General features: G+C 37.2%; 1 protein-coding gene and 1 pseudogene across 6 annotated transcripts in view; both read right to left on the reverse strand.

Annotated features, from left to right (window-relative positions):
- ICA1L (islet cell autoantigen 1 like) overlaps positions 1-17,418 on the reverse strand; it is an 85,328-nt gene that overhangs the window by 26,699 nt on the left and 41,211 nt on the right. For 5 of the 6 annotated variants that reach the window (XM_019838496.2, XM_045034298.1, XM_019838500.3 and 2 more), the window contains exon 11: positions 3,379-3,633. In XM_019838496.2, coding sequence (XP_019694055.1) covers positions 3,379-3,633 — 255 coding nt within the window. Of the gene's footprint in view, positions 1-3,378; positions 3,634-12,266; positions 12,342-17,418 lie in introns of all 6 variants that reach the window. The other variant, XM_045034300.1, reaches the window with a different exon arrangement.
- Positions 102-205, reverse strand: LOC111562206 (annotated as a pseudogene).

Consider the following 17,418-nt stretch of genomic DNA (forward strand, 5'->3'; position numbering starts at 1 on the left):
CAGCCCCTTTCTCTCTCTCTCCCTCTTCTGGAATTCCTATTATATGGATATTGTTATGCTTGATTGCATCACTTAGTTCTCTAATTCTCCCCTCATACTCCTGGATTTTTTTTATCTTTTTCTCAGATTTCTCTTTTTCCCTAATTTTATCTTCTGATAAGAACAGATACTACACTTGATCTTAGCCAAAAGGCCAAGAAGCGATTCCATAATTTTATCTTCTAATTCACCTATTCTCTCCTCTGCCTCTTCAATCCGAGCTGTGGCCGCCTCCATTTTATTTTGCACCTCATTTAGCATTTTTAATTCATCATTACTATTTTTTGGTCCCTTGATCTCTGTAGCAAGAGATCCTCTATGTCCTCTATGCTTTTTTAAATCCCAGCGATTAATTTTATGACTATTATTCTAAATTCATGTCTGTTATATTGTTTAAACCGTTTTTGATCAATTCATTAGCTGCCGCTACTTCCTGGAGTTTCTTCTGAGGAGAATTCTTCTGTTTCGTCATTTTGGATTGTCCCTGGGGTGGTGCCAAACTGCAGGGCACTTCCCCTGTGCTGTCTGGAGTAACTTGTGTTGGTGGGCGGGGCTGCAGTCAGACCCAATGTCTGTCCCCAGCCCACTGCTGGGGCCACAATCAGACCGGTGTGTACCTTATCTTCCCCTCTCCCAGGGGCAGGACTCACTGTGGAGTGGTGTGGCCCCTGTCTGGGCTACTTGCACATGGCCAGGCTTGTGGTGCTGCTTTGATGGGATCTGGCGTATTAGCCAGGGTGGATCCGCAAGGTGCACAGGGGCGGGAGGGGCAGGCTTAGCTCACTTTGCTGAGGGTGGTCCCCTGCAGGAGGGGCCCTGCAGCACCAGGAGGGAGGCAGACCCTCAGAGGGATGGATCCACAGAAGCACGGCACTGGGTGTTCGTGAGGTGCAAGGAAGTTTGGTGACGGGAACTGGTTCCCTTTGGGATTTCAGCTGGGGGAAGGGAGAGGGATATGACGCTGGCCAGCGCCTTTGTTCCCCACCGCTGAGTTGATCTCTGTCTTCCAGGGCTCAACACCTCTCCCTCCTGGTGTCCTCTTGCCCTCCCAATCTCCAAGCAGTCCCAATGTTGACTTATAACATTCCAGATGTTAAGTCCTGCTGGCTGTCAGAACTCATGCAGTCCAGCCCCTCCACTTTCGGAAGCCAGAATGGGGGCTTTGCCTTGCTGGGTGGGCTGCCCCTCCACCCCTCCCCCGGCTCCCTCCCACCAGTCTGTGTAGTGTGCACCGCCTCTCAGCCCTTCCTACCCTCTTCTGTCAGCCTCTTGTCTACACGTGGCTCCGGAGAGTCTGTCCTGCCAGTCTTCTGGCGGTTTTCTGGGTTATTTAGGCAGATGTGGGTGGAATCTAAGTGATCAGCAGGACACAGTGAGCCCAGCATCCTCCTACGCCATCTTCTCCCCTATTCTCCTTAGTTTAGTTTTTTCATGTTTATTTTTGAGAGAGAGAGAGAGAGAGACAATGTGAGTGTGTATGCATGCACAAGCAGGGGAAGGGCAAAGAAAGAGAGAGACAGAGGATCTAAAGTGGGGTCTGTGCTGACAACCAAGAGATTGTAACCTGAGCCAAAGTCCAACACTTAGCCTACTGAGCCACCCACACACCTCTATTTTATTTTAAGTAGGCTCTATGCCCAATGTGGGGTTTCAACTTATGACCCTGAGACCAAGAGTCAAATGCTCTAGCAATTGAGGCAGCCAGGCTCCCCTAACTGATATTTATTTTATTTATTGAGCTAACTTTATGCTGCTGTCATAGAAAGGACAAAGATAAATCACCATACAGATTGTGTCCTTGAAATACTTGGAGGCTGGACAAAGTATGATGGTGTTGCAGACACAGTATGAACAAAGTATTTTAATACAAAGTACAATGCATTAAGACACTGTTAGGTGCTGTGAACCATTTTCTCAAGGATAAACTCTACTAGGGGGTGAAAGATAGGGACAGAAGGCAAGATGAACTATGATTACAGCCATGAAAACATATAAAGCACTATGCGAGGCCAAAGGTGGCAGAAACCACTCCACTGGACAGTACTGAAGAAGTATTCAAGGGTTGGTTGGCCACCATGGAGAAAATGCTGGACTGGGAACCTAAAACACAGGCTCAAGCTTATGCTTTATTACTGAACATCATAAGTCAAAGCAGCAACACAAGCATTGATGTCTCAGAGGGATCTAGAAATAGTCAATACATTTACAGAAAATGCAAAGGATTGTGGGTGCCTGGGTGACTCAGTTAAGTGTCTAACTCTTGGTTTTGGCTCAGGCCATGATCTCATGGTTTTGTGAGTTTGAGCCCCATATTGGGCTCTGTGCTGACAGTGTGGAGCCTGCTTGGGATTCTCTGTTTCCCTCTCTCTCAGCCCCTCCCCAACTCATGTTCTCTCTTAAATGAATGAATGAATGAATGAATGAATGAATGAATGAATGAATTTAGAAAAGAACATATAAGTATTTTGAAGTAAGGTAAGAGATAAGAGTGGAAATGTAGGCACGGGTTTTACCCTAGAGCCCATGGTCCTTCATTTTAATGTAAGCAGGGTGCTGACATCAGAATCTGCTTCTTGGAGAAAGACTCTTCCATGAAAGCATGGAAGATGACCTGGGGTTTGGGAGGTCTGGTAGGAGGACTCTTACAGCAGCCCAGAAAACCAAACAAGGCTCTAAATGCCTCTGATAATAGAGGAAGAAAGGAGAAGCATGAAATTGGAGACATATTTTAGAAATAGAATTGACAGCACTTAGCAATAAATATGGAAGTGGGGAGCAAAATAACTCCCAAGGTGCTAGGTTGATTACACGTTGCTGGGACAGCAGGTCAGTAGAGGGAGTCCCTGACATAAACACAAAGAAGAGGGCCCTTTCCTCAGGAAAACACCCTTCCCCGGCTTTCTACCACAACCCTCCAGTCCTGCTGCCTTGCCCAGGAGTTGCCAGGATCTACTCTAAACCCACAGGAAGAGAACACACCAAGCTTTGCTAGATGGAAGAAACAATATGACCTGCCATAAGTAGGGATAACTTAGCAGTTCAAGAGTTTAAAATAAGACACTGATTTTCTATGTTGAGAAGACATCTGGGAAAGTCAATGCAGAAAATGTGGGGTTTGGTGGAGGTGGGAGGAAAGCAGCCCTTTTTTCAGTCTTACTGATATACTCCAGTAGTAATATTTGTTATTTTTTTCAGTTGATGCGTGTGACTGCAGATTTTATCTAGCAGTACTAAAGTTAAAATCAATATCCTTGTTGATTTTAGCATCCACATGCACATAGTTTTGCTTCACAAGGATAAAATAAGTCATGGGTGTCCAAATGTTTCATAGACACTTACTGTTGAAAGCTCCAACAGCATGAAGGCCAAGATCAAAGAGCTGTGAAGGAAGGAATCGTGAAGAATGAGCAAGAGGCTCAGACCCCACAGAAGGCTCCTGGAATGTGAGGCTGGTGCCGGGGCTCCCAAAGGCAGTCTGGCATTCTTGGGTAAATTCACTAGTACTTGAAGAACCAGGACTTAGCAGGTTGTTCAGAAATGAGAATTCCTTCTCAAAATCATCTTCCAGTGAATCAACAGGTAAATCTTTTGCAACTGTTGAATGAAAATAAAAACAGAATGGCTCTTTTCTTTTTGAGGAAATGAGAGTAAAATGTAGGGCAAATCAAATTTGGTTCACTGTTCTTATACATTAACATAATTTTTTAACAAAATTTTAGTGAACAATTAAACTGACTGGAAGTTTACATGAAATTATTTGTAATTGGGTAGGCTATAGATCAAAATGACCACATTTCACAATGAAGATACAATAGTTATGAATATCTAAGTGTGAAATAATGAAGCAGCCACTATTTAGGGCAGAAACTACAGGGGATGCAAGAAGTAGAAACAAATTAATGATCATAGAATTTAATTATTTAATTAATTACTCTCAGTAAAAAACAGTAGACTTTAATATACCACTCTCAGTAAAAAATATGCCCAAAAGGTAAAAGTAAAGATATAAAAAATCTGAACAGAGTAATCACTAAGATAGGTTTTGTAAATAAACCTAACAGAAAATACACTTGGACTGCCTGGCTGGCTCAGTCAGTAGAGTGTGTGACTCTTGATCTCAGGGTTGTGGGTCTGAGCTCCACAGTGAGTGTGGAGATTACTTAAAATAAAATCTTTAAAAAAATGAAAAAGAAAATATATTTTCCTCTCAAGCACACATTGAAAATTCACCAAAATTACACTAAAGCAAACACATAAAAATCAATGAGTTTCTTAAAGTGGAAATACTACAAACAACATCCAAGAAAGTGAAGTAATTTAAAAAATGAAACTGAAAAACTGAAAGGCTCTTCCACTGTAAATTTAAATGCATTCTATTAAACAACTATTGGTTGAAAGGGCAATGGAATTTCTGAAAAATAATAATAAAAAAGACATTTCATGTTATAATCCATGGATACTTAAATAGCAATTAACAGAGAAAAAATAATCCTGAACACCTTTACTGATAAAAATGAAAAAGGCTTCCAGCATGATAGAGTGGGGAAGTCTATGGACAGGCATACCAGTTTTTAAATAACTGGTGAAAAATGTTTAAAAAACAATCATTAAAGTCTCTAGAAATTGTTCCAAGGACACACATCAAATGAGGAAACACCTACTCAAGAAAATCTATTAAAATTCAGACTATGGTATGTGAACTAAGAACCATTCCCTTCCCAGTTAAGCAAGATGGAAATTCCACTCTCACCCTGTGTAGCCAAGAACATAGGGCTCCTGCTCCCACAAGTCTCAGTCAAGAATTATGTTCCCAGGAGGGGCAGGGTATCAGCATTTCATATCCTGTCCTCACTTACCTATTGGCTAAGTCTGGACAGTACAATCAAGAGGTGCAAGCTCCCATTTCCCACCCAGATAACAAGACCCCAGTCATAAGATTGAGACTATGATTTGGGTGTGGCATGCTGAGAATACAGGAGCCCTGGGTCATGTGACCCTGCTCATAATGTGGTAGTTTCATTCAGGAAAAGGCAGGCCAAAAAGACCTGAGATTACCATCACCCTCCTCACTTAGCACTCAGCTCCCAGAGCAAGGATCTTATACAGAAACATGTCATTGTTTTCATTCCCAGATAAAGCCCTAACTTAGAGATTTTGCCTGGAGAGAGAAGCAGACTATGAAATAGCTCCAAATCTTGTCCCAAAGAACTGACTTCCTTTGCAACAGAGTACAGAGAAATTCAAGCCTAAGGATACTCCCCAGAACAGTGAAGGCTGTGGTGAAAAGCAATTGGGAAGAGACTGGAAGACTCATTGGACATACAGGCTAAAATGTAGGCCAACTAGTTTGCCTGAAAGAATCAGGGAAAAAGCCAATGGGGACGAGCCTACCTAGGTAGGTAAGAATAAATCTTAGTGACCTTGGAAAATATCCTCTCACAGGAGTCCAAATTTTATTGGTTTTGTTTGTAGAACAATTTATGATCCGGAGCATTCTTAAAAATAATAAAGCAATGATATGGAAATTAGTGGTGTTTAACAGCTGGGTGTGATCAGGGAAAGGGACTGTCAAGGAGAACCCTTACCAAAACAAACTGTTATCCTAGGGTGACTGTGGGTAAACCTAATTCTGTCTCCCTGTTCCACTGTTGGGAGCTGAGGGGCTGGGGAAGGGGGGATAGACTTCACTAAAATAATCCAGCCTGTCACTAAAGAAATAAAGCAAGCAAATAATAACAACAAGCCCCAAAGGAGAAGACCAGTAGCCAAAGTTGCTAAAATGTATTATCTAAAATGTCCAGTTTCCAGCAAAAAACAGTAAGGTAGGCCAAAACAAACAATAAATAGTAAAGTATGACCAAACAATGGCAAGAAGGCAGGAACTCAAACTGCCTGTGAGAGCAAACCAAATGTCATATTAACAGGCAAAACCTTCAAAGCAACCCTTATAAATACATTTAAAGAACTAAAAGACAGTATGATTAAAGTAAAGGAAGTGTGTTCATAGATAGGGTAATTAACTAGATGGAGAGAATCCTCTCACAAGGTAAACATTATATCAGCACACTTCAAACATCTTACAATTTTATTTATCAATTTTACCTCAGTAAAGCTGAAAAATTTGTTAAAGCAATCTTTAAAAAGCAAAGGAAGGTGTTGTGACAATACTGTATCAAATAGAGAGTATCAATAAAGAGTCAGAAATTACAAAAAAGAACCTAATAGAAATTCTGAAGTTGAAAAGTACAGTAACTGGGGCATGTGAGTGGCTCAGTCAGTTAAGTGTCCGACTCTTGATTTCAGCTCAGGTGATGTTCTCATGGTTCATGGGATCGAGCCCCATGTCAGGCTCTGCACTGGCAGTGTGGAGCTCTCTTGGGATTCTCTCTCATCTCTGCCCCTTCCCTCCTTGCATGTGCACGCTCTCTTTCTCAAAATAAATAAACTTAAAAAAAATTGTTTTAAAAGTACAATAACTGAGGGGCACCTGGGTGGCTCAGTCAGTTGGGTATCCAACTTCAGCTCAGGACATGATTTCACGGTCCGTGAGTCTAAGCCCCACATTGGGCTCTGTGCTGACAGCTCAGAGCCTGGAACTTGCTTCTGATTCCATGTCTCTGTCTCTGCCCCACCCCAACTCACGCTGTGTCTGTCTCTCTCTCTCAAAAATATATAAACATTAAAAAACTTAAAAAAAAAAAAAAGTACAATAACCGAAATGAAAAATTCACTGGTGAGGATCACCAGTAGATCTGAACTAGCATAAGAAAGAATTAGCTAACTTTAAGATAGACTGACAGATTATGCAACCCAAAGAACTGAGAAAAGAAAAAAGAATGAAGAAAAATGCACATTATCTAAGTGAAATGGCGGGCCAACATCAGAAGTAAGAGTTTCAATAAGTTTCAATTGAATTATTCAATAATTCAATAAGAGTTTCAATTTGAAACAATAAGAGTTTCAAAAGGATGGCAGGGCAGAATTTGAAGAAATAATGGACAAAATGTCCCAAATTTGTTGAAAACATCAATGTACTCATCCAACAAGCTTAATAAAACCCAAGTAGAATCAATATAAAGAGATCCATATCTAGATACTTCATAAGCAAACTACTGAAAGCCAATGATAAGGAAAAAATCTCCACATTCACAGACTGGAAGGAACAATATTGTCCAGATAGCAATCAACTCCAACTGATGTATGAATTCAACATGATGATTGTAAAATCTATATGGAAATGCAAACAAGTTAGAATAGCCAAAACAATTTTGAAAAAAAACCCAATGCTGTAGGGGCACCTGGGTGGCTCAGTCGGTTAAGCATCCGACTGCAGCTAAGGTCATGATCTAGCGGTTTGTGAGTTCGAGCCCCACCATGAGGCTCTGTGCTGACAGCCTGGAGCCTGCTTCCAATTCTGTGTCTCCCTCTCTCTCTGCCCCTCCCCCGCTCACGCTCTGTCTCTCTCAAAAATAAATAAATTTAAAAAAAAAAGAACAATGCTGTAGGACTTATACTACTTAATTTCAAAATTTACTATAAAGCCACAGTAATCAAGACAGTAGGGTACTGACCAAGGTTAGGTATATAGATCAGTGGAACAGAAACTAGAATCCAGAAACACACCCTTACATTTTTTTTGGTCACTTGATTTTAACAAAAATGCCAAGAAAATACAGTGAATAAAGGAATATCTTTTCAATAAATGGTACTAGTACAAGTAGATATACATATGCAATAAACAAAAACAAAAATAAACCTTACCTACCTCACACAATACATTAACTCAAAATGATCATAGTCCCACAGATAAGAGTTAAAATTACAAAACTTCAAGAATACATAAGAGAAAATCTTTGTAATCTTGGGTAGGGAGATCTAGATGTGATACCAAAAGAACAACCCATAGAAGAAAAAAATGTTAAGTTGAACTTCATAAAATTTAAAAAATTTTGTGTTTCAAGAGGCAAAATTGAGAAAATAAGATGACTGGAATATTTATTTACAAGTCCTATGTCTGACAACTTGTATGAAGAATAATCGTGCAATTTAATTATAAGGTAAATAACCCAATTAAAAAATTGGCAATAGATTTTAACAGATTTGTCAACAAAGATATACGAATGGCCAATAAACACAGGAAAAGATACTCAATATCATAAGTCACTAGAGAAATGCTAATTAAAGCCACAAATTAAAAGCGCTAGAATGTACATGATTAAGAAGATAATACCAAATGTTGACAAAGATGTGGAGAAACTAGACCCCTCATACTTTGCTAGTGGGAATGAAATAGTAGTAGAGCCATTTTGCAAAACCATTTAGCAGTTCCTCAGAAAGATAAAGTCAAATTTGCCACATAACCTAGCAGTTCCATTTCTAGGGATCTAACCAATAAAAATAAATCTTATGTCCATACTAGGAGAAGTACTTGAATGTTCACAGCAACAGAATTACAACAGCCAAAAACTGTAAACAGTCCAAATGTCCATCAACTGATAAATGGATAAATATAATGTGGTATATCCATACAATGGAATACATTCATAAATAAAAAGTAATAAACTATAGTTAGCAAAATGTGGTGTATACATATAATGGAATATTATTCAGACTTGTAAAGGAAGAAAATTCTGCAATATACCACAACATGGATGGATCTTGAGGACATTATGCTAAGTGAAATAAGCCAGTCACAAAAGGACAAATACTATATGATTCCACTTACATGAGGTACTTGGAATAGTCAAAATCATAGAGAACAAAGGAGAATGTTGGGTGTTAGGGGCAGAGGTGGGGGAATGGGTAATTATCATTTAATGGATACAGACTTTCAGTTTTATAATGAAAAAAGTTAGAGATGGATGGTGGTGATGGTTGCACAATTTAATACCAGTATACACTTAAAACGGGTAGGATAGTAAATTTTATGTGTATTTTTCAATAAAACAATTAAGGGGGGGGGAGTAATGAACTACTGCTATTTGCAACAACATGGATGAATCTAGAAAAACATTAGGCTTAATGGCAGACATAAAAAGCCAGACACAAAAGGTGAACTTTTGTACAATTTCAGTCCAGGAAAGGGAAATTTAGAGAGACAGAAATCAGATTAGTAATTTTCTAGGACAGAGTGGGAGCAAGGATTATAAACAACTACAAGAGGCTTTTGGGAAATATTCTAATATTCACTGAGGTGATAACATGCACAACTCTATAAATTTACGAAAAATCATAGAATCTTACACTCAGAATTGGTAATTTTTAGGTATTTAACTTACACCTCAATAAAGCTGTTAAAAATCAAGATTTTATACAAATCTATACAAATATCTGACAATCTAGACAAAACGAATAATTTGAGAAAAATATAATTTGCTGAAATTGATTTTAGTACATATAGAAAGGTTAAACAGAACAATTTCCATTGAGAAGAAAACACAAAAAATGCACCAGGCCTAAATGTCTTCACAGGGAAATCAACTGCAATGCAGAATTAGTAAATAAAATATCAACAGATTAATGCACAATGACAAAGCTGGACTTATAACTGGAATGCAAAGATGGTGTAGTATCAGGAAACCTATTAATATAATTTATCATATTAATACATTTAAGAAGAAAAACCAAATAACTGCTGGCATAAATATGGAAAAAGCTGTTGGAAAAATTCAACAACCATTCCTAATAAAACTCTTAAGAAATTAGGAGTGTATGGATACTTTCTTTTTTTCTAAGTTTATTAATTTTGAGAGAGAGAGAGACAAGGAGAGAGAGACAGAATCCCAAGCAGGCTCTGTGTTGTTGGCGCAGAGCCCAACATGGGACCCAATCTCATAAACCATGAGATCATGACCTGAGCTGAAATCTAGAGTTGGACGCTTAACAGACTGAGCCATCCAGGCACCCCATGGATACTTCTTTAATGTCACAAAAGCTATAGCTCATTTCAAAAGCCAACATCTTAATTAATTCAGAAACATTACAGGAACTTCCACTAAAATTAGGAAATGCCCACTAATATTCAACTGGTTCTGGAGGTAGTAACCAATGCAATTAAACAAAAGAAATCAATTACAGTAACAAGAACTGGTAAAGAAAAAACAGGATTATATCTATTTGCAGATGACATGATGGTATACCTGGAAAACGCTAGAAAATCAATGATAAAACTAACTCAAACTATAAAAAAATTCTAGGTAGCAACATATAATATTAACATACAAAAAGTCAATAGAATTTTGGGGCACCTGGGTGGCTCAATCTGTTAAGCTCTAACTCTTTGATTTCCACTCAGATCATGATCTCACAGTTGTAAGAGAGAGGCCCATGTTGGGCTCCATACTGAGTGTGGAGACTGCGTCAGATTCCCTTTCTCTCTCTCCCTCTGTCCCTCCCCAGCTTCTGCTCTCAGTCTCAAAAAATAAATAGATAGATAAATAAATATCAGAAGTTTAAAAAAATCAACAGCATTTATTTATACACACAAATTAATAACCAGTTAAAAATATAACGGGTACCTGGCTGGCTTAGTTAGTAGAGCATGTGACTCTTGATCTCAAGGTCATGAGTTCAAGCCCAACATTGGGCATAAAGATTATTTACACACACACACACACACACACACACACACACACACACACACACACACGTATATGTAATGGAAAAGAAAACCTCACTTACAGTGACAACAAACAAGATAAAATACTGAGAAAAAACAAAACTGTTCAAAACCTATATTTAAAAAAACCTGTATATAAAGGATACACAAGAAAATTTTAACAAATAGGAAAAATGTCCCTTGTTTCTGGTTAGGATGTCTCAGCACCATCAAGCTGTCAGTTTTTCACATTTAATATAATCACAATAAAAGGAATAATGGGTTTTATGCAGCTGGACAACATGATATAAAATTTATATTGAGGGGCACCTGGGTGGCACCTGGATGCTCAGTTGAGCATCCGACTTCGGCTCAGGTCATGATCTCACAGCTCGTGAGTTCAAGCCCCAAGTTGGGCTCTGTGCTGACAGCTCAGAGGCTGGAGCCTGCTTCGGATTCTGTGTCTCCCTCTCTCTCTACCCCACCCCTGCTCACACTCTCTCTCTCTCTCTCAAAAAATAAACATTAAAAATTTTTTTAAATTTATATTGAAAAATAAACATGCAAGAATAGCTAAGAAAATAATTAAAAGCATACTAGCCCTACCAGATATAAAAACACAAAAGAAAATTTCAATAATTAAAACCACATGGCATTGGTGCATGCACATATCAATAAAATACAAATAAAGTCCAGAAACAGACCTAAATACAAACAGAAACCTAGTATATGATTGGAAGTTATCTCAAATTACTGTGGCAAAGATGGCATTTTAAAAAAATGATATAAAAGGATGGCCACTTATAAAAGATAACATTTAATCCACTGCTAATACCATATGGCTAAATAAACTCCAAATGAATTGGAGGTCTAAATGTGGGGGCACCTGGGTGGCTCAGTCGGTTAAGTGTCTGACTCTTGATTTTGGCTCAGGTCGTGATCTCAAGGTTCGTGAGATCAAGCCCTGAGTCTGGCTCGGTGCTGACAGTGCAGAATCTGCTTGGGATTCTCTTTCTCTCTCTGTCTGCCCCTCCCCACACTCATGCTCGCTCCCTCTCTCTCTCCTCTCTCTCTCAAAATAAATAAACATTAATAAAATAAATAAATGTAAAAAGTAAAAGTACACGAATACTAGAAGACACCATCAACGAATTTTTCTAACCTGATTCTTCATATGACAAAAATCAAATCCAATAAAAGAAAAGACTGATAAATTTGACTACACTAAATTATTTTAAAAATTTATAAGGCAAGAAAAAACTACATGAAAAGTCAAAAGACAAATGACAAAATGGGAGAAAATATCTGCAACATAACTGCTTGGGGAAGATATTCAAGGTAGTTTCTACTGAGTGTCCACAACTGCTGGATAGCGGAGGTACACTAGACCATAAGATAGACATGGTCCTCACAGTTTCACAGATACATCTGGACAAGGGCCCAAACATACAAAACAAATAATGACTTCAGTTCCACTTCAGTGTGCTACAAAGTAGAAGCACAGGTATTGGATTCCTGTATAGAGAGACCTATACAGGTTTTAATGTTGAGGAATTAAGTATTAAATTAAAAGTAAAGAATTTTAAATAACACATTATCCATTTATATGATGAAATTATAATTTCTTAACCATTTTCAGAGTTAGAAAACTGAGGTGCTCCAAATTCTCTTATTTGATAATGTTTTTCCTTGTGATCTTTGGCTGCTGAAACAAAAGCACATAAAAGGTAAGTTGAACAAGGAGAAATTTAGCATGCTTATTTACTGTAATATTTTGTAATTATTGGTTTAAGTGTTCAATTGGCCAAATCAGTTTACAATATATATAAAAGGGAGATGTAAAAATTTAAAGAGCCATATATAAAGATTACATTTGTGTGTGTGTGTGTGTATGTGTGTATACATGTACATATGTGGGTACATATGTATATATGCACATACACACACACAGATGGTTCCCTACCTTACAATGGTTTGACTTACCATTTTCTGAATTTATGATGATGCAAAAGAGATACACATTCAATAGAAACTGTACTTCAAATGCTGAATTTAATATTTTCCCAGGGCTAGTGATATGCAATACAATATTCTCTTACGATTCTGGGCAGCAGCAACAAGCCACAAATCCCAGTCAGCCATGTGATCACAGGGTAAACAACTGATACACTTACAAACTTCTGTACCCATAAAACCATTCTGTTTTCAGTTTCAGTACAGTATTCAATAAATTACATGAGATATTCAACACTATTATAAAATAGGCTTTGCGTTAGATCATTTTGCCCACCTGTAGGCTAAAGTAAATGTTCTGAGCACATTTAAGGTAGGCCAGGATGAGCTATGATGTTCAGTATGTTCGACGTATTAAATGTATTTTGACTTACATTTTTTTTGGTATAGAAGAGGACATACATTTTTGATTTTTTGATTTTTAAAAATGTTTTCATTTATTTTTTATTTTAATTCCAGTATAGTTAACATACAGTGCTATATTAGTTTCAGTGTTCAGCTTACAGTATTTTCAATTTATGATGGGTTTATCAGGATATAACTACACCTACAGTTAAGAAAGATCTGTAACACAATAGATACAACTTATATATATAAATATATATATATACTGTATATGTGTATGTATGTAACATGTGTATATACATATTATATGTATACGTATGTATACACCTATACATACGTGGCTCTGTGCTGACAGTGCAGAATCTGCTTGGGATTCTCTTTCCATCTCTCTCTGCCCCTCCCCACACTCATGCTCGCTCTCTCTTTCTCTCAAAATAAATATTAACAAAATAAATAAATGTAAAAAATAAAAGTACACGAATACTAGAAGACAGCATCAATGATTTTTTCTAACCTGAGTTTTGCATATGACAAAAATCAAGATCCAATAAAAGATTGATAAATTTGACTACATTAAATTATTTTTTAATGTAATTGTAATAATTGTAATTATTCAGGTCCTTTGTTATATCTATGTTCCCTTGAAAGTTAAAAGTTTTCACATTCCATGTAAATTGGTATAGCCATTATAAGGAAAACAGTATGAATATCTCCATATTAAAAACAGAACCACCATATGATCCAGCAATGCCACTTCTGGCTATTTATCTGAAAACAAACAAATAAACAACTATCTTGAAGAGATACATGCATCCCATGTTCATTTTGGCATTATTTACAATAACTAAGATATGGAAACGACCTAAGTGTCCATTAATGGATGAATGGGCAAAGAAAATGTGAGATATATCTATATACATATACATAGATATATACACACACATACATGTACATATGTAAATATATACGTACATGTATGTATGTATATACATACACAATGGAGTATTAATCAGCCATTTAAAAAAAGAATGAAATCTTGCCATTTGCAACAACATGGATAGACCTTGAGGGAATTATACTAAGTGAAATATGACAGAGAAGACATTTCCTGTATGATCTCACTTATTTGTGGAATTTAAAAAACAAGGAACGGGGGCACCTGGATGGCTCAGGTGGTTAAGTGTTTGGCTCAGGTCATGATCTCACAGTTTGTGAGTTCAAGCCCCGCATCCGGCTCTGTGCTGACTGCTCAGAGCTTGAGGCCTGCTTTGAATTCTGTGTCTCCCTCTCTCTCTGCCCCTCCCCTGCTCACGTTCTCTCTTTCTCTCAAAAATGAACATTTACAAAATTTTATTAAAAAAAAAAAAGGCAGGGGTGCCTGGGTGGCGCAGTCTGTTAAGCGTCCGACTTCAGCCAGGTCACGATCTCGCGGTCCGTGAGTTCGAGCCCCGCGTCGGGCTCTGGGCTGATGGCTCAGAGCCTGGAGCCTGTTTCCGATTCTGTGTCTCCCTCTCTCTCTGCCCCTCCCCCGTTCATGCTCTGTCTCTCTCTGTCCCAAAAATAAATAAACGTTGAAATAAATAAATAAATAAATAAATAAATAAATAAATAAATAAATAAATAAATAAATAAATAAATAAATAAATAAATAAATAAATAAATAAATAAATAAATAAATAAATAAATAAATAAATAAATAAATAAATAAATAAATAAATAAATAAATAAATAAATAAATAAATAAATAAATAAATAAATAAGGCAAACTAAAACCAAGCTCAAAGACCAGATTTGGAGGTTGCCAGAGGCAGGGGATGGGGGGGGGGGGTAGGCAAAATAGGTGACTAAAGTGGGGTCACCTGGGTGGTTCAGTAGGTTAAACATCTGACTCTTGACTTTGGCTCAGGATATGTCATGGATTGTGAGACTGAGCCCTGCTTCAGTCTCTGCACTGACAGCACAGAGCCTGCTTGGGATTCTTTCTCTCCCTCTCTCTCTGCCTTTCCCCCATTCATGCTCACTCTCTCTCTCTCTCTCTCCCTCTCTCTCTCAAAATAAGTAAACATTTAAAAATAAATAAATAATAGGGATGTAATGTCTAGCATGGCAACTAGTTAATAATTCTGTATTGCATATTTAAAAGTTGCTGAATGAATAAATCTTAAAATATCACAAGAAAAAATTTTTGTAACTATGTCTGGTGACATACGTTAACTAGACTTATTGTGGTGATCATTTCACAATATATACAGATATCAAATCATGCTGTGAATCTGAAACTAGTGTATCATTTATATATCAATTAATAAAAAAGTTTTCACATTCAAAAGCTTATCCCCTCCCTTGTGGACCTGTGTCTAATTCTGCATTCTCTGAAAGTCCATTTTATATTTTGTTCTGCCTGATTTCCATGTCTTTGCACAACAGATATTCACTTTATGTGCACAGTTGTAAGCAGCTTCTCCACATTCCTCACCTATAACAAAGTGAGAGTAGTAGTGATTTCATACCAAGAAAAAGATCAAACATATGTGCTAAAAGACAGCAATACTCTTAAGGGGTTTTTTGAATGTTAAAAACCAGGGGCTCAATAAGTTAAGTGTTCAACTCCTGATTTTGGCTCAGTAACGATCTCATGGTTTCATGAGTTCAAGCCCTACATTGGGCTCTGTGCCAAAAGCCAGAGCCTGCGTGGGATTCTCTGTCTCCCTCTCTCTGCATGCGCTCTCTCTTTCTCTCTCAAAAATAAATAAAGATTAAAAAAAAAATTAAATGGGAATGCAAGCTGGTGCAGTGACTCTGGAAAACAGTATGGAAGTTCCTCAAAAAACTAAAAATAGAACTACCCTACGACCCAGCAATTGCACTACTAGACATTTATCCAAGGGATACAGGTGTGCTGTTTTGAAGGGACACATGCACCCCCATATTGATAGCAGCACTATCAACAATAGCCAGAGTATGGAAAGAGCCCAAATGTCCATTGGTGGATGAATGGATAAAGATGATGTGGCATATATATACAATGGAGTATTACTCGGCAATCAAAAAGAATGAAATCTTGCCATTTGCAACTTTGTGGATGGAACTAGAGGGTATTATGCTAAGCAAAATTAGTCAGAGAAAGACAATTATCATATGATTTTACTCACATGAGGACTTTAAGAGACAAAACAAATGAACATAAGGGAAGAGAAGCAATAATAATATAAAAACAGGGAGGAGGACAAAACAGAAGAGACTCATAGAGAACAAACTGAGGGTTACTGGAGGGGTTGTGGAAGGGGGGATGGGCTAAATGGGTAAGGGGCACTAAGGAATCTACTCCTGAAATCATTGTTGCACTATATGCTAACTAATTTGGATGTAAATTTAAAAAAATAAAAAATAAAACAAGTTAAAAAAAAAAAAAGACCCTACAAACCAAAGCTCTTCAGGCAGAAAAAAATTGTGTTTTTTTTTTAAAAACTATCTCCAAGTATGAGGTGTATATTGAGACAAATTATGCCCCATTATTAATTCAGGAGCCAGTTTCTCACATGATACACCTGTACCTCATTTGCAACCTAGTAAAAACAGAGACCAGAAACAAAAACAAAACCAATAACCAAACAAAAACAAAAAGCCCAAGATTTTGACATCTTCAACTATTATCAAGGGCATTTTTCAAAAAGATAAATGAAATGTAAATGTCTCCTATACACAACACGAATAGTGTTGCTGATGTATAGTGAGCTTAGAGGGTGGAATACATCTAAGGACAAGGTAGTAATATCTGTACTACACTCTTATAAAATTTGATGCTCAGTTTGGAAAACTCGAAAGAAAATAGAAAAAATTAAATCAACCAAAGTAATCAAAAGAAAAACAAAATCAAAAGAAAGGTATAAGGAACTCAGGGTTATTTAGCAAAATATATAGAAGAAAACAAATACTAACAAAAATATAAACTAATTAAGCTAAGCTAATGTCTTACAGAGGAAACTTTAAGCCAAGAAGTCTTATTAGGACAGAAAGGGTCATTATATTGATAACAGATTAATTCACTGAACAGATAGAAGAATTCGAAGTTTATATTCAACCATCACTTCAAAATCCTCAAAATATAAAAAATGAAAAACTATAGAGAGAATGAAAATCCACTTCAATAGCAGGGATTTCAAAACACATTTCCCAATTATTGATACATCAAATAAATTAAAAATTAGTAAAGATATAAAAGACTTAGAGCAGCACAAATAATAAGCTTGATGTAATAGACACACAGGCTTCTGCATTCAACAGTTAGAGAACACATATTCTTCTCAACCACATGGAATAATTAGAACATCTGGCTACTTTTTAGGCTATAGAGAGCATCCCAATAATTCAAAGAATCAGTATCACAAAGATACATTCTCTGACCATAATGAAATTAAGTTAAA

The sequence above is a fragment of the Felis catus genome, chromosome C1 (genome assembly GCF_018350175.1).
Source record: "Felis catus isolate Fca126 chromosome C1, F.catus_Fca126_mat1.0, whole genome shotgun sequence".
Lineage (NCBI taxonomy): Eukaryota > Metazoa > Chordata > Mammalia > Carnivora > Felidae > Felis > Felis catus.